This window comes from Caenorhabditis remanei, chromosome I, assembly GCF_010183535.1.
Source record: "Caenorhabditis remanei strain PX506 chromosome I, whole genome shotgun sequence".
Lineage (NCBI taxonomy): Eukaryota > Metazoa > Nematoda > Chromadorea > Rhabditida > Rhabditidae > Caenorhabditis > Caenorhabditis remanei.
This window is the reverse complement of record NC_071328.1, coordinates 17,167,376-17,185,093: the sequence shown is the minus strand read 5'-3', so window position 1 is coordinate 17,185,093 and position 17,718 is coordinate 17,167,376. Positions and strand designations below refer to the sequence as shown.

At 39.6% G+C, this 17,718-nt stretch overlaps 4 protein-coding genes across 4 annotated transcripts; 3 read left to right on the top strand and 1 right to left on the bottom strand.

Moving 5' to 3' along the window:
* Positions 1 to 209: 209 nt before the first annotated feature.
* GCK72_003606 (uncharacterized protein) lies at positions 210 to 868 on the top strand (the record flags this gene model as incomplete). Its single annotated transcript, XM_003107363.2, has 4 exons — positions 210 to 252; positions 300 to 442; positions 492 to 690; positions 741 to 868. 4 exons carry the CDS (start codon positions 210 to 212, stop codon positions 866 to 868), a joined length of 513 nt encoding a protein of 170 aa, XP_003107411.1.
* Positions 869 to 1,043: 175 nt separating this feature from the next.
* On the bottom strand, positions 1,044 to 7,512 carry GCK72_003604 (uncharacterized protein; the record flags this gene model as incomplete). The annotated part of the gene is made up of 9 exons (XM_053724143.1): positions 1,044 to 1,364; positions 1,407 to 1,485; positions 1,602 to 2,201; positions 2,245 to 2,455; positions 2,535 to 2,691; positions 2,992 to 3,065; positions 4,269 to 4,391; positions 4,456 to 4,503; positions 7,338 to 7,512. 9 exons carry the CDS (start codon positions 7,510 to 7,512, stop codon positions 1,044 to 1,046), a joined length of 1,788 nt encoding a protein of 595 aa, XP_053592788.1.
* On the top strand, positions 2,959 to 7,479 carry GCK72_003605 (uncharacterized protein; the record flags this gene model as incomplete). Its single annotated transcript, XM_053724144.1, has 5 exons — positions 2,959 to 3,042; positions 3,572 to 3,634; positions 6,073 to 6,140; positions 6,192 to 6,822; positions 7,402 to 7,479. 5 exons carry the CDS (start codon positions 2,959 to 2,961, stop codon positions 7,477 to 7,479), a joined length of 924 nt encoding a protein of 307 aa, XP_053592789.1.
* A 448-nt stretch (positions 7,513 to 7,960) lies between the features above and the next one.
* Positions 7,961 to 17,707, top strand: GCK72_003603 (uncharacterized protein; the record flags this gene model as incomplete). The annotated part of the gene is made up of 14 exons (XM_053724142.1): positions 7,961 to 8,090; positions 9,266 to 9,582; positions 9,628 to 9,882; positions 10,870 to 11,365; positions 12,001 to 12,157; positions 12,222 to 13,552; positions 13,932 to 14,709; positions 14,808 to 15,102; positions 15,149 to 15,284; positions 15,397 to 15,595; positions 16,898 to 17,176; positions 17,220 to 17,324; positions 17,407 to 17,556; positions 17,602 to 17,707. The coding sequence occupies 14 exons, from the start codon at positions 7,961 to 7,963 to the stop codon at positions 17,705 to 17,707; spliced, it is 4,734 nt and encodes a 1,577-aa protein (XP_053592787.1).
* Between the last annotated feature and the right edge of the window lie 11 nt (positions 17,708 to 17,718).

Sequence of the window (17,718 nt, the reverse complement as noted above, 5' to 3'; positions counted from 1 at the left end):
TTTCTGGTAGTCTTATTAGAATAATGAGTAAAACATGTATTTTGAAAAATTAAATTAAATAGATTGCAGTTTTAATGTAAAATAGAATTTTTCACTGGAATAGTGGTTTTCATCCGCAAAATATATATTTTTGGTTGCAGAAAATCAATAGTTTTTTTTTAACAAAGAATGATTTATTTCCAGTTTTTCGAGTCTAAAACTAATCGATAATGGCAGGATACGCATTAAAAAGACTCATGACAGAGTATAAAGGTGAGGATAAGGAGACTGAAACTTTCTCACAAGTTTTATTCTTCCAGAACTAACAACACGCCCACCAGAGGGAATAATCGCTGCTCCAATCGACGAGGATAACTTCTTCGAATGGGAATGTCTCATTACAGGACCAGAAGAAACGTGCTTCGCCAATGGTGTCTTTCCTGCACGTATCACTTTTCCACAAGTGAGAAGACTGCGTTTTTAATAAAATATCTTAATTAATCTATATTCAGGACTACCCGCTGTCGCCACCAAAAATGCGTTTCACATGTGGAATATTCCATCCGAATATCTACGCAGACGGACGTGTCTGCATCTCGATTCTTCATGCACCCGGAGACGATCCAACCGGTTACGAGCTATCGAATGAACGATGGTCGCCTGTTCAATCGATTGAGAAAATTCTGTTAAGTGTTGTGAGTATGTTGGCTGGTGAGTTGATAGGAACATCTTGTCTCATTAACTCAATTATTCCGTTCCAGAACCAAACGATGAGTCGCCAGCGAACGTGAGCGCTGCCAAAATGTGGCGAGAGGATCGTGCGCAATTCGAGAAGATCGCCGACTCGTTGGTTCGCAAGACACTCTGTCTTCCCGCGTCGGAAATTTGATTGAATAATGTTTTTATTGAATTAATGTAAAATAAAAAGAATTAAGTTATTATACGGATGACTTTCAGGAGAACAATATCAGGTGAGCAACAATCGGGTAGATTATGCGACAAGTGTACAATAGAATTAAAAGAAGTCGGCGATTTTCGGGAGTGAAAAAATAAAAATAAACAAATTAATTCCGATTAAAAAGGCCGAGACCACCCATTCGCTTCTTCATTGTTCCAGAAGTTGATGACGTGGCGGTCGGTGGAGGAGAGGATTTAGAAGTGGAATTAAACGTTGAATTCTGCGAGTTATTCTCGTTGTACGTCGCCAACGACGTCTGCGAAGACGTCAGTGTCCCGTTACGAAGTTCACCGATTTCGTGACGAAGACGGATGATTTCAGCACGTTTTGCGTCGAGTTTCTGCATATTCTGTTGTTCGATCTCATCGAGTGACGACATTCTTTCGACATTTCGCTTCTGGCGAGCCGCGGTTTTTTCGTTGAAAACCTGAAAACCTTTGTAAGATGTAGTTTGTAGCCCGAAACTCACTTTCTCCAATGTCTCTCGTTTCTCTGCCAACTCCTCCTCTTTTTGACGTCTTTCATCTTCCAAATGAGTGAATGGATCGCTGGAAATAATTAGGGTTTTTAGTATGAAAATAAGCAAAAAGTGGGCGGAGTTTCCGGCTCAGGCGACCAAATTTTTCAAAAATTTGCACTAAAGATGGAATTTCCGTGCTCTTACCGATTATTTTCATTTTTCGGGAGACCCTCCATCTGACGGAATCGGAAATTCTCGTAATGAACATTTCTCGTCACATCAATCATATCAATCAAATTAGTTCGAATAATCATATCGCGAAGTGTCAAAAAGTCGTTATGCTCCATGTTCTCCACTTCTACAGTACCCCAAGGATACTCTCGATAGCGAATGCGTCGTCCATCCTTCTCTTTCAGAGTGTTCGATCCAATAATTGCGAACGGAAGCGCTTTTCGCAGTTTCTCCGCAGTTGTCTTGTCTGCCGAAGGATCCTCGAGTTCTGGGAACTTGTATAATTTAATTTCAGCCGCCTCTGCGTCTTTCACGATTTGCGTTTTGAAACGGCGCAACTCATCGCGAGTCAGACAGTCAGCTTTTGCAATGACTGGAACTATATTCACTCTTCCGTGGAGATGTTTCATCAACTCGATATCGATTGGTTTCAGTCCGTGTCCTGACGGTTCGATGAAGTATAAACAGAGATGGACGCATTTATCGATTGGTTTATCGCCACGATCAATGCGAGTCTCTTCGCAGAAATGTTCGAAAAACTTGCTCTCGACGTAGTTCACAATGGGCTCCCAGCTGAAAATGAGGAATTTTAAATTAATTTTGCTTCCAACCTCACCATTTCGAATTATTCACAGCATCACCGAAACCGGGTGTGTCTACAAGTGTCAAATTGAGTGACACACTATTTTCCGTCAACTTCACAAGTTTCTCTTCGACACGAACTGTTGATGGAAGAGGTGTTGGAGTCGACTCTTTCTCGTTGAGATTATTGATTTCAGCCAAGAAAAGTGTGTTGATGAACGTGGATTTTCCGAGTCCACTTCGGCCTGAAAATGAGTTTAAAGATTTGTTATTTTTTGCACTTAACGAGTTATAAACTGGAAAAACGCGCTACTCCATACTCACCAACAACCATCAACGTGAAATCGAATCCGTTTTTGACGGCTCGCCGGAAAACTTGATTCGGGAAATTGGCGAATCCCCAATAATTCTGAGTCTCTTTCGGACCCGAAGTGCCACGTGGCACGAGTTCTTCAGTTCTCGTAGTAGTGCTACGACTCATCTGAAATAGCACCATTCTTTGAGTGATTCTGAGACACGGGCGGCTAAATAGCGAGGCTCAAAGAGGAGTGAATGAATAGAAGAACACGGAAGGGTACTAATATTTGAGAAAAGGATGTATGTTGAGTGACCCGTCTTCTCAGCAAGGGGTCGGAACGGACGACGAAATCAATTGAGGCGAAGCAGGAAGACAGATGTGCATTGTGAAGGGAAATGGTGTGTGTGCGACGCGCGAAATGACAGCTGCGCGAGGAGAGGTCATTTCGAAATGGACAGCAGAATGATTTGGTTTGGAAAGAACCGAAAAAGAATTGGGGAAGTCCGGAAGCGACGTGGATTTCCTGTGAAGAATGTAATTTGAATCTGAGAGAATCCCTGAAGAAGTTTGAAGTTAACAACAAATCACGGTATTCCAAACAGCGAAATGGAATTTTTCACGATTTTTCTCATTAGAGCGCATTTGCAAATTACAAAAATGGAAAATTATTTTTTGCACTGAAAATGCTGTTTTTCGACTCTTGTGCTTTTGTTTCGAATTTTTCTCAATTTCTGCAACGACAGTCTGATAGATTGGCTCAATACCTATCATTTGAGCACAATTTGAAAAATTTCTGTCGTCCACGTTGAGACCCAGCTTACCTATGCAGACGCGCTCTATTGCTAAGGGGGGTACACATTGTCGTAGCGGTGAACATTAGACTTACAGCTTGTCGTAGCGGTGAACATTAGAATATTTTATTTTCCGTTTGTTCAATTTTTCTCGTTTTATTTCTCGATTATTGCAAGTATTTTGATGAAATTTCGTTGTTTTTTCGTAAAATAAAAATTATATATGCTAAGATTAATGTTATTATTGCTAAAATTTAATTGATTGTTTTCAGAAAAGTATTATAACGACGGATATCAACGATATTTACAAGTCAATTGATGAACGAGCTGTAAAGGTTATTTTTTCCTGAATATTGTTCTAAAAAGTCGCATTCCCGTAGGCAAATAAGAATAAGAATTTATTGATATCAATATATTTTTCTGATAAATTTCAATAATCTTCTGATTGTTACAGGCTCGACAACTTCCGCCTCTCTTCTCTTTCGTCTTGACGCTTGGGACACCTCGGGGACGATGGAACGGACACTTCGAATGGATGGAACGGACTCCTACAATTTTTTAGGTCATTTTTCCACCTGAATTGTTTCATTTTTGATCAAGCTTTTCCCGTAGGGCATGTCTCTCTTTTCAGCACTTCTACAACGCTTCCCGTCGACTTTCTCTACTAACAATAAGTTCGTGCTGCCTCAAAATGGACGCTCAACACCCATTTATTTCTTCTTTGCTTGTTAATTCAAAAATAAACGATAGCTTTGTAATTAATTATGTAATTTATTAATTTTATTATTACAATCATACAACTAAAAATTTAAAATCCCGGCCGCTCTGCGTTGTTCCGCTGCTTCTGCGCTGCTTTCGAAACCCGCTGCTTTCTTTATCATGCGATTGATGAGACCTGAAAAATTATTTTTCTTCTTCCATGCCGCTCTACAATAAGATTCTGCGCCTTCCTGCTACTTTCTCACTTACATGCTCCTTTTTCGCTATCCTTGAACTTTCCTTCCCTCTCAACATCTCGATCGCCCTCATTCCTTGTCGCTGCCCCTCCTTCTTCGAACTTGTTGTTAATCTCCCGTCTCATCGTTGGGAAAGCTGAAAAAATTAATTTGCCTACGGTTTAAGTAATTTTTACGGAACAATATGATAAAAAATGAACCTTTTTCTTCTTTGTTACGTTCTCCTAGCTCTGCAATTGCCGCTTTGTCTGAAAATATTCATATTTCAACCACCTGAAATATTAATTTTGCTATTTTTGCCAAAATTTATCTTCTTCCGCGTAAAAATTGCTTGCTAAACTTGGAATTGTGAAAAATCTTCATTTTCGAGTGAAATAATTTAGGAACACGCAGTTTCTCAATAGAGCGCGTCTGCATAGGTAAGCTGGGTCTCAACGTGGTCGTCCCAATGATTTTATGCGGCTCTTTTTATGGTTTGAACAAAAATCGGTGTTTTCATATAAAAAATCGCGAATCTGCGGACCGAGACCTGTTTTTTATTGTGCAACTTGATGATATTTAATTGCTCAGCACAGAAAAGCCAGGAATTGTTATACTTTTGCTCCGAAAACACCGTTTTTCCTGAAAACTACATTCTGAGCCGTAGCGGCATTTCCAGACAACCAAAATTAACAAATGATAGCTTAAAATGAAGCAAACAACATTTCCTATCAGATGGTCGTTTTGGATTTTCGTTAAAAGCTTTTTTAAAGCCAAAAAAGCTCAAAACGTGCTTCATGTGTCAAAAAAGCGTTCCCACGTGAATTTTAGATCAAAAAATTTTTAGAGATCACAATAATTATTCACGCGGGAAGCTTCGCGGGCTGCACGTAAAACGCGTCAGTAACCGATAGGCTGAACTGGATTCGCTGTTTGGAACACCGTGCAAATTTCAACTTTACGACTGAAAAATTATATTTATTTCTCTCTACCACCTCCAACACTTTTATTTTCATGCTGAAATTCACCTCACACTCCATGAACTCCACAATTTCAGTTCCAAAAACGAGAAAAAATCCAAACAGTCAAAAAATACGATTCAAATCTCGCGGCGTCTGTCTCCCCCTTTTCGTGGCGAGATATCGGTGTCGATTTACGCCATGCGCCTTTGAAACGAATTATTTTCACCCACGAGTTTTTGCGTTTTTCAACCCTATTTTTTAATTTGTAAATGGTTTCTCCGTATTTTTGCAGTAAAAAATTAAAGATTTAATTGGTTTATTGAATTGTGAATAGAAATTACCCAAATTGAAGCGAAAAATAGAGAAAATTGGTCGGAAAATGCGTGATCAAAGTTTCATATGAATTTTGGCTTAAACTACTTTCGTTGATACTTCTTAAAGAAAAAATGCAGTTCCGATAAGTATCTTACGTTTTTGAATTTACCAAAAACAGTTTAGAGAAGTAATTATCTTGAATTTTACTGATTTTCGTGGCTTAGACCAATATTTTTTGATTGAAAATCACAAAAAGAATAATTTTTTAAGTCGGTATTGTCGAAATAAAAAAGTTCCGACATTTTTTTATTTCGATAATAAATAGTATATATATATTGAGTCGATATTGTTCGAAAATTGATATTTGTTTCAAAAAAATAAAAAATGTCACAATTTTTCACGCTTTGTTCCTCCAATTACCCAATTTTCGCAATCTCAATCGTTGCATTTACTAATTGCAGTTGTTTCAGACCACTCGACTTGTTGTAATAATATATAAATTAACAGAATGGTAAGTTCCCGTTATCCCCATTGAAATCCCGCTAAAATCCGATTTTTCAGCCACAGAACGAGCACATCGAGCTACACAGAAAACGTCACGGACGTCGTCTCGATTATGAGGAGAGACAGTGAGAAAATCTATTTTCTCGCGACTTTTTAACAAATGCTTCCCTTTTCAGGCGCAAAAAGCTGGCTCGTGCCGCCCACGACCGCTCTCAAATGGCGAAGACGTTGCGTGGACACAAGGCGAAGCTGTACCATAAGAAGAGATACTCTGAGAAAGTGGAGATGCGTAAACTTCTGAAGCAACATGAGGAAAAAGAGCAAAAGAACACAGTGGAGCAGCCGGATAAGGGCGCTGTGCCAGCATATCTTCTCGACAGACAGCAGCAGACTACAGGAACAGTTCTATCGAATATGATTAAGCAGAAGAGAAAGCAAAAGGCCGGCAAATTTAATGTTCCGATTCCCCAGGTCCGCGCAGTCAGTGATGCCGAGGCATTTAAAGTGGTGAAAACGGGAAAAACGAATCGAAAAGGATGGAAGAGAATGGTCACGAAAGTCACATTCGTCGGCGAATCGTTCACAAGAAAACCAGCAAAATTCGAACGATTCATTCGTCCTATGGGTCTTCGTTTCAAGAAAGCACACGTCACTCATCCGGAACTGCAGACGACGTTCCATCTTCCAATTGTTGGTGTGAAGAAGAATCCATCGAGTCAGATGTACACGTCTTTGGGGGTTATTACGAAGGGAACTATAATTGAAGTCAACGTTTCCGAGTTGGGAATGGTTACACAAGGCGGAAAGGTAATTAATGAGAGAATTGAGAAGATGGGCGTTATTTATGAGTAAAAATAAAAGTTGGAGCATTTTTCAACTGAATTCGTACAAAACAAGGCAACTTTTCTGGAAAATTTCTGATTTTTTGCCCTAATTTTGTCAATTTTCAAAAAAAAACATGTCGACTTCAGCTTCGAAAAGATTTCCGATAATCCCTAGCACTTTTTGCGACAGCTTCACCCTAAATGGAAAGTTTTTGGAGTCCAACGCATTTTTATCTAGTTTTCTCGTCGAGAAATTCTCGATATAATTTTGAACTTTTTGCTGAAAATTTTTGTTACATTTGACTCCAACCGTCATTATTAACAGAGTATCTGAAATTTAGCTTATTCTTTTTAATTCTTTAATTTTCAAAACATTTTTGAAAAAAAAGGATGAAACTGTCGTGCCTTTACCGCATTTTCCTAAGCTCGGAGTAAACGGGTTAGTTTGTAGAATAGAAAAAAAAACAACTCAACAATAAGCTGTTTTCCTCAAAACACCTCCTATTTCCACCTGCCTTCCTCCACTTCTCAACTTCATATAAACTTTCTCCATTTCTTTCAGGTTGTCTGGGGAAAATTCGCCCAAGTGACGAACAATCCAGAGAACGACGGATGCATCAACGCTGTTCTCCTCATCTAATTCCTCCTCTCTGATCTTCTCTCTCCAATTCATTTACACTTTTTTGTCCACTGCTGCGTTCGTTCCCCCACTCGTTCATTTGTTGATTTTATCATTGTTTTCTCTACCCCATTCTAATTTTTCAATAAAAAAGAAGTTGATCTAAATACTCGATTGTTATTTTTTTTCTCTCTTTGTTAATGTGACACGTGGAACCGCCCGTGGATTATATTGCGAAATTCTCTTTTCTTGAAATCCACCTGGAATTTTCTGAAAAATCTGCAACTCTTATTGCTGACGTGCGGCATTATATCTTACGCGCAATTGCACACAATTGTCGTGTCCACTCATAAAGTTCCCAGCGGCCAATAAAATCGGTTTATGAGCTATTTTTATTGGAAAACCACATAAAAAATAGTGTTTTCTTGATTTTTATCGTTTTTTACCCTAAAATGCATTTTTCATAATCCCAATTCCAGAATGAGACCATAATCCGATTGGAATGACGACACTACAGAAGAAATCGATTGGCAATATGTTTTTGAGAAGTGGAATCGAGAAAATACTCGCGGATAAAGATATTAAGAAAAAGGAGAATTTACAGCTCAAAAAAGCGTGTGATAATGCACTTGGTGGGTCTTATTATCGAAGAAAGTGTAAAATATGTCAAAAAATCAGAAAAACCAAGAAAAAAGTTATGTTTTCTCACTAAAAACAGGTTAAAAAGATGATTTTCAAATAGAAAATTGTACAGGGTTCGGTTGAGAACGAAGCTCTTCCCATTTTTGTCATTTTCTCCAAGTTTACGACTTCTTCGTGCCAATTTTGCTTAAACTGTGCCTTGGTTGATTTTCGTAACACCGGTTATAGCTCAGAAATCGACTCTTTCTCAAATTTCGCAATAAAAATCGTGCGAAAATGTTAAGAAAACCATACTTGCAAAATTCCAAAAGTGCCGGCCCGGATTTGAATTTTTGAATTTTTTTTCACTAGAATTTTTATTCAATAATTTTTTTCTGAAAATTTTCCAAATTTTTTCTCAAGTATATCTGAAAAATCAGTCTAAAACGAGTTTTGAGACATTCAAAATTCCCCCTTTAAAAATTTTTTCTCGAAAAAATCGGAAAAATTTCGAAAAAAAAAATTTAGTACTGAAAATCCGGGCCGGAGAAATTCTGATTTCGGCCCGGCCCGTTGCAACTCTGCCTAAAACGGTCCTCCATCGAAAAAAAAGTAATTGAGAAAAAAGTCTAGTCGGGGTCTGAAGACATCTGAAGACAAAAATCTGAAGACAAAAAAAAACCAATTTTAGCTCTAAAAATCTGATTTCCGTTTATTTCTGGGAATTTTTAGTATAATTCAGCTGGAAAACTGAGATTTATGATCCCTGTAGTTGTAAACGTCTTTTTTTAAACCTGTAAATAGAAAGAACATTAATTTTCCAGTACTTTCGGGCAGATGTGTCAGAATTTAAACTAGAAAACAACGAAAATCGGCTACAACAACTCTTCTGACATTGTAGTAATCCACTTGATTACATAATCACATTAACTCGTTCTCAGTTTACAAATCTAGTCCGTGAGATCATAGACCTACCTAGTTCCCTTACTTGATCTACCGATGATGCACGGCACCGCGCGCTTTTTTTCTCGCGTTTTTATTCCAGTCTCCTTATATTGTATTCGCTAGAGCTTGGAGTATAATTTTCTGCTTGGAGACTACATTTTTATTCAATCCGTGAAGCAAAACCACTCAAAACTATCAAATTAAGCGGCCACTATGATATTTTCTTAAAATTTCATTGCAGAAGAGCTAAAATCAGCGGAGGAGACGAACGGCTCACCGAGTAGTAATAACGGAGAATATCTACCAGATGCGGGTACACTCATCGAAGCGGATCGATATTTTCTGCCGTTTGAGTTGGCATGCAACTCAAAATCCCCTCGGATCGTGATAACTGCATTGGATTGTCTACAAAAGTTGATTGCTTACGGTCATTTGACTGGAAGGGGACCGGATACGTCGAATCCTGAAAGGAAATTGATCGATCGGATTGTAGAGGCGATTTGTGCACCGTTTTTGGGTCAAGGAACTGATGAGAATGTGCTGTTGCAGTTGATTAAGGTAATTTTCATCAATTTTATCCAAAAATTATCAAAAACGGTTCAGGCAGTCCTCGCAGTGGTTCTATCAAAACACTGTCAAGTCCATGGAGCCTCTCTGATTCTCGCGGTTCGAACGTGTTTTAATATCTATTTAACTTCAAAAAATCATGTGAATCAAGCGACGGCGAAGGCGACGTTAACACAAGTAATAAGTACAGTATTCAGTCGAATGGAGATGTTTGGAAATATTAAAGATGATGAAACGGTTGTTAGGGAAGTTGTCGAGATGTTGGTGGGCACGACGGTGGCTAATGAGGCGGTGAGTTGGTGTGAAGTAGGAATCTGGTTGACTAAGTAGACATTTGAAGAATGAAAAACTGTTAACATATTCATAAAATACAGACTTGCAAGATTCCGGGCCGGCCCAGCCCGGTCGGCCCGGATTTGAATTTTTTAACTTTTTCCACTACAATTTTTGGTCGAAAAATATATTTTCTGAAAATTTTTCATATTTTTCCTCAAGTATATTTTTCAACAACCTTCGAAACCTACAAAAAGTTGTTCTTAAAAAATATTTTTCAAAAAAAATCGGGAAATTTTCGAAAAAAAATTTTGAATTTTTTTCAGTACTGAACTTCCGGGCCGACCGGGCCGGGCCGGGCGCTAGAAATTTTACTTCCGGCCCGGCCCGGCCCGGCCTGTTGCAAGTCTGATAAAATATGATGTAACAATAGAACACGGCTCAGGCCTCGCCCACCAGTTGGTGAAATGGTAATCAGAGATGTGCGGAACTAAAAATTTCGGAAATCGGAACTTTTCCGAAAAAATTTTCCGGAAAATTCGAAACTCGGTAATATTCTGAATTATTCTTTTTGGAAATTCCGAAAATTCTCGGTTTTTAAAAAGTTTTTCATTGTCAGAATCCAATAAATGTGCTGTAAAAATCAAAAATTCTGTAAATTTTGACACAGCTGTGACGTTTTGGCAGCGCTCTCATTAGTTTTGCAGCAATTTCTTCCGATTCTAATTATTTTTTGCCATCACGAAAATATTTGAAATATCGGAAATTTCGGAACCGAAGTTTTTCCGAAAAAAAATCGGAAATTTTGGAATTTCCGATTTCCGTTCCGCACATCTCTGGTAGTAATGGGAGACATTTGGATAGACGAAAAGTAATTAGCAAAATGTATTTCGAAATGGGTAAAAAATATGGGTACCCTTATGATGATATTTGAAGACCTTAAAACTGTTTCAAGAAGCGATTTTCCAGTCCGAGTGATACCGATTCAACTCTTATCGTTTTCAGACAGACGAAACGAGTGAAGGAGGCGGAACTCATCGACGGAACGGTTCAACAATGGGAGAGAGTGAGGCACCGCTCGACGATCAATTCACATTTCAAAACTCTTTCCAAAAAGATGCATTTCTCGTATTCCGTGCTCTCTGTATCCTCGCCCAGAAGGAAGAAGGCGGAGCTTCGAACGAAATGAGTCTTCGATCCAAAATTCTAGCCCTCGAAATGCTTCTTCTTGTACTTCAAAGCTCCGCCCCCGTGTTGCAGTCATCTCAGCCGTGTATTATAGTGATTAAGAGAACACTTTGTATGGCTCTGACACGAAATGCTGTCAGTTCGAATATTCAAGTATTCGAAAAGTCGCTGGCAATTTTTGTGGAATTACTCGACAAGTTTAAGGCACATTTGAAGGCCTCGATAGAGGTTTTCTTCAACTCTGTGATTCTGCCGATTTTGGACTCAAATACGTGTGCATTTGAACAGAAATGGATTGTGCTGAATACGATTGGTTAGTTGGTGTGATTATTGAATCATATTTGACACATTCTAAACCAAAAATTATTTGGAAAATGACCAAATCATGTTTTAGAGCAAACTTTTTCTTTTGGACCAGCCTGTCTTCCCCGCCTTCGGCGGTTAAGCCGGCTGGCCTCTTCTCATTCACGTGGCAACCCTTTTTCAAATGTGCCCGCTTGGCCGAGTGGTCTAAAGCGGCGGTCGTGTCCAAAGCACTCTAGTTCGGTTTTGCCCGCGGGCTCAGTTTCTCTTCTCTTTCCAAAACCGTTGCGGACATCGCCTCAGACAAACAGACAACGCCCAATTGTCTTTTATATCATTCTTATATATAAAAGACAATTGGGCGTTGTCTGTCTGTCTGAGGCGCTGTCCGCAACGATTTTGGAAAGAGAAGAGAAACTAAGCCAGCGGGCAAAACCGAACTAGCGTGCTTTGGACACGACCGCCGCTTTAGACCACTCGGCCATGCGGACACATTCGAAAAAGGGTTGCCACGTAAATGAGAAGAGGCCAGCCGACTGAACCGCCGAAGGCGGGGCAGACAGGCTGGTATAAGAATGATAATCTGTAACCTAGAATATTGAATGTTCCTTACAATTCCAGAATTTGAGCATTGTCAATTTTTAGCTAAAATCCTCGCTAACCCACAATCTGTCGTCGACATGTTCGTGAATTACGACTGTGATATGACATCTCCCAATCTATTCAAATCAATTGTTGAAGTTGTCTCTAAAACTACAAGGACGACGATCAATGAGAATGCACCACCAGCACAAAAAGAAAAGTGAGGACAGTTGAAAATCTAAAACTTAGTAATACTACAATTTTTTAAAATTTTCTTTTTCTAGAGAAAGAGCGATGAGACTTCTCGGATTGAGCTGCCTGACAGACCTCCTCCAATGCCTTGTCGACTGGTGGCAAGTATGTGAAGTTCAAAAGATAACCTCAGATATTGATGACGTGGAATCGAGTGAAAACACACAACAAGAGGAAACGACGACTTCATTTGAGAAGTTTGAGACGTTGAAGCAGCAGAAGAACTTGATGGAACAGGGAATCCTTCTATTCTCGGAGAAACCAAAGAAAGGACTGAAATTCCTCCAGGATAAGGGATTCGTGGGAACGGATGCAGTGGAGGTGGCCGAATTTATGATGAAAGAGGAGAGACTAAATAAGACACAAGTTGGAGACTTCCTTGGGGATTCTGATGAATTCAATAATTCTGTGATGCATGCTTACATCGACTTCTTGGATTTCTCGTCAATTGATATTCTCGCAGCATTGAGATTGTTTTTGGAGAAGTTTAGGTTACCAGGGGAAGCTCAAAAAATCGACCGTCTCATGCTGAAATTTGCCTCCCGCTATCTCGACTGTAATCCACGTCAAGGAATCTTTGCATCCGCCGACGCTGCATATGTTCTCGCTTTCTCAATCATCATGCTCACCACAGATCTCCACAATAAGACGGTAAAGAATAAGATGACGAAGCAAGGATACATTAATATGAATAGAGGGATCAACGAAGGTGGAAATATACCCTCCGAGTTGCTAGAAGCCATTTTCGAGGATATATCAAAAAATGAGATCAAGATGAGAGCGGGGGCCACTGCGTTGTTGAGATCTCGAGTGACATCAGGTCAAGGCGCCCTCGCAACAGATAAGGAGCGAAGAGCAATGGCTGCATTAGAAATGGAAGCGATGTCAGAGACAGCAAGAGCTCTTATGGAATCCGCTTCTGATGCGGACGCCTATTTCACTCCTGCTCAACACCAACATCATGTGAAGCCGATGTTTAAGATCTGCTGGACACCTTGTCTCGCAGCATTCTCTGTTGGAGTGCAAATGTCGGATGACGAGGAGGAATGGTCACTCTGTCTTCGAGGATTCCGGCTGGGAGTTCGAGCTGCTTGCGTTCTTCAGGCGAATCTGGAGAGGAATGCGTTCATCCAGGCACTTGCTAGATTCACTCTGCTGACTGTCAAAAACTCGTTGGGAGAGATGAAAGTGAAGAATATCGAAGCGATCAAACTTCTTTTGCTTATCGGTGATGAAGATGGAGAGTACCTTGAGGAGAACTGGGCGGATGTTATGAAGTGTATGAGCTCGTTGGAGTTGGTGCAGTTGATTGGAACTGGACTCAATTCGGCGATGTCGCATGATAGTGATAGTAGTCGACAGTGTAAGTCGAGGGGATTCATTATAGCAAACAATAGAATAGGCTTAGTTGATTCAGTACCCTATGTAAATATATCCCTAATCTGACATTAGAAGTACCGCCTGTGCTCTTCACTAATGAATTGGCTATAAACTTTTCATGATTGACAATGTGATAAAGAATTACTGACATCTTCATAATGTCAATCATGTCAATTTTTGACCCTGAGTAGTTGTGAAAATTTGGAGGGTCTTATAGGAATTGGGGAATGTTTAACATAATTCCATAGTAAGAACTTCAAACTTCAAGTTTTGACTCAAAACTTTTGAAATGACATAAGTTTCATATTGTCAGCCCAATTGTAGTTTCTATTCAAAGAAATTCAACCATTATCGGTTTCCAGATGTAATGAAAGCCACTGGTGGAATCGACGAGAAAACTCTTCACTCTCTTCAAGACGCCCTAGGAGAGACGTCCTCCCAATCAGTTGTAGTGGCAATCGATCGAATAATCAATGGATCCGCCCGCTTGTCAGCAGAAGCCATTGTTCACTTCGTCAGAGCCCTCTGTGCAGTGTCACGAGAAGAACTCTCTCATCCAGCAGCGCCTCGAATGTTCCTTCTAGGAAAAGTGGTAGAAGTCGCGTTCTACAATATGAACAGAATCCGTTTGGAGTGGAGTCGAATCTGGCATGTAATCGGAGAGCATTTCAATGCAGCTGGCTGTAATTCCAATGAAGCCGTGGCTTACTTTTCTGTGGATGCACTTCGTCAGCTATCCATAAAGTTTTTGGAGAAAGGGGAACTTCCGAATTTCAAATTCCAAAAGGATTTCTTGAGGCCATTCGAAGTGATTATGGTGAAAAATGGAAACACTCAGACTAGGGATCTTGTTGTAAGATGTTGTACTCATCTTGTGGAAGCCCACTCTTCTCGACTGAAATCCGGATGGCAGAATCTCTTTAGTGTCTGGACAATAGCCGCTGGTGACACTTCTATGGAGATCGTGGAGACTTCGTTCCTCACGGCATCTCATGTTATCGAGAAGAGATTCAAGGAGGACTTCACGTCGATTTTGGACTCTTTCCAGGAGGCATTGAAGTGTCTGCAGGAGTTTGCGTGTAATGCGAATCTGCCAGATATGAATATGGAAGCGATTCGGCTGATTCGGTTGTGTGCGGAGTGAGTTGTGAGGGGAATTTACTGATTTTAAGCTTCTTGAAAGGGGTCTCAACCTTCACAATAATTATTCTGAAAAGCTGAAAGTCCTATTTTTCCAGCTACGTCTCCGAGAACAGTGATAAAATCGACGAGGCCGCTCGCCGTGACGACCATCTTCACAAAGGATTAACTGCAGATCAACATGTATGGTTACGTGGATGGTTCCCGATATTCTTCGAATTGAGTTGTATCATCAACCGATGCAAATTGGATGTCCGAACCCGCAGTCTTACTGTAATGTTTGAAATTATGAAGACTCATGGAAAAGATTTCCGACCGGAGTGGTGGAAGGATCTGTTCGAGATTGTGTTCCGTATATTCGATCCGTCGAAAATGGATGATCACCGGAGTGATGTGAGTTTGGAACGGAAATAAACATTCTAATCATAAGAAGTTTCAGAAGCGGGAATGGATGTCGACAACATGTAATCATGCAATGCTCAGTGTCGTTGAAGTGTTCACTCAATTCTTCAATCAGTTATCAGTTTATGCTCTTCCAATGATCTACCGACAGTTTGGTGTATTCATTAGGCAACGTGAGTGTGGGAAATAGAAGAAATTACATTTTTTAAATCTTTTTTCACGAACTTTCTAGCTATATCGCTAGATTCTGCTCTAAAAATAACTATTTAATCTACATTTTTCCAGAAAACGAGCAACTCGCCAGATGCACCATCAGTTGCCTTGAATCGCTAATCTCTCAAAACGGAGAAAGATTCACTGAATCGATGTGGCAGCAGACGATTGAGTTGATCAGAGAACTGTTTGCTGCAACACTGCCGAAATCACTGTTAACATGGGAACCACCGAATTCGAATGGAATGGTGTCAGAGGAGAGAACTAATGGGTAAGGAAATTACTGTAAATATGATAACTGGATAGTCGGCGCGTTTTTAGAACCTGAGTAGTGTTATGTTCAGGTGCTACTTGCCTGTTTCTAACTCTTGGAGCATCTTACTAGGAGGTGTTCTAGACGTAACTCGTCCTTTCAAATTGGCTCATATCTAATACGGGACTTTTCAACACGCTGATTCCAAATATGTAATTCAATTTCTCAGAACGCTTCACTGAACTGGTATATATGCATCAGAGCTGTGCGGAATTCCTTCCTTCGACTTCCTTCTTCCTTCTTCCGGGCTTTTTTCACGTTTTTATTCCTTCTTCCTTCTTCCTTTTCTAAAATTTCACTTCCTTCTTCCTTCTTCCTTCTTCCTTTTCTAAAATTTTACTTCCTTCTTCCTTGTTCCTTTTTCCGTTGAAAAGTTTACTAAAATTTTGTAATTTTCGACGGAATTTTGGCGGAATTTTGGTGGTTTTTGACGGAATTTTGTATGAAACAACATCAAAATTCGTTTTCAGAGATGACTAGAACAAAGTTTCCTCAAATTTGTCATTTTAAAAATTAACTTCCAATTTCCCGGTTCGGAACTCAACTTCCTTCTTCCTTCCTTCTTCCTTCCTTCTTCCTTCTTCCGGGCTTTTTTCACTATTTTCTTCCTTCTTCCTTCTTCCCTTTTGAAAAATTTACTTCCTTCTTCCTTCTTCCTTCTTCCCTTTTGAAAAATTTACTTCCTTCTTCCTTCTTCCTTCTTCCCTTTTCAAAAATTTTACTTCCGCACAGCTCTGATATGCATTTTAAGCCATTTCCAGAGCGAAAGTTGCATTTTTCAAGTGACTCAAAATCAATTTTACTCACAATTTTGACAATTTTTTCTTGTTTTTAAAATACGTGTAAATGAAGGTTGAAAAACACACCTGGAACGTTAATCGATTAAAAACTTTTCAAAAAAGTTTAATCACAACTGTCCAAATGTCAAAAATGAAAACGATACAATTATGTTTCTGAAAACTTTTTTATTAGAAAACGTTCCTAATGTACTTTTTCAACCATTATTTACACGTATTACACAGAAAAATTGGAGAAATTGGGTCTGAAATTGATTTTGAGTCTTTTTAAAATTGAGTTTTTTGCACTGAAAATTGCTTAAAATGCATATATTTCAGTTCAGTGAAGCGTTCTGCAAAAATGGATTACATATTCGGAATCAGCGTGTTGAGAAGTTCCTTTTAAGATATGAGCCAATTCGAAAGGCTGAGTTACGTCTGAAACTCTTCCTAGGTAACACAATTTCAGCTGTTTTTTTTTCAGATCTGATGCCCTGTTCACCGAACAAATTGTGTTCTGTGTCGTCCAGAATGAACTAGTCGAGGCAGTATCCCGAATTGTCCTCGGAGATGCGCGTGAATCCACGAAAAGTCTCCAAGCAGATGGTCTCTTCACTCAAATGTCACCCCAACTGTTATTGAGCATATGTGATGCTCTGGCTGAAAGTCATAAACTCGCGAAACAATTCAATGATAATAATGGGCAGAGGACTTTGCTGTGGAAGGCGGGACTTCGGGGATCGAGTAAACCGAATTTGATCAAGTTAGTATAGGAATGAGACATAGAAATCATTGAGAAGTTTCAGCCAAGAGACCCGTTCACTCAGTGCAATGTTGGCAATTATTCTCCGATTACTGTATGATCTGAGGGCTCAGGAGATTGCCGGACAAATATCGATAAGAGTATTAGAGTGAGTGGTATGAAATTGATGAAATATCCCAATTTTCACTCTAAAATAAGCTCACTTTTTCAATAAAAATCCTCATTTTCAGAGTTGTCTCTCTCGCTCTCAACGGATATGGAGAGGCTGAATCAGATACCCGGCGGACTGCTTACGGACCAGTAATATGTGAATTATTGAGAGAATGCATTGATCTGCCGACTGAACTTCTTCCAGTTCTTGGACCCGAATTCCCATTAAAGTACGCATATTTTCGGTCAAAAATAAGCAATTTTTCTCTTTTCAGACTCTGTGATCTCGTGGTGACAGCCGAAGGACAAACAATGCGACGTCATCTGGCAAATCTGCTTCGGCGATGGATGCCACATCCAGTTATTGATGAATCCGACTGATTCCCATTCCC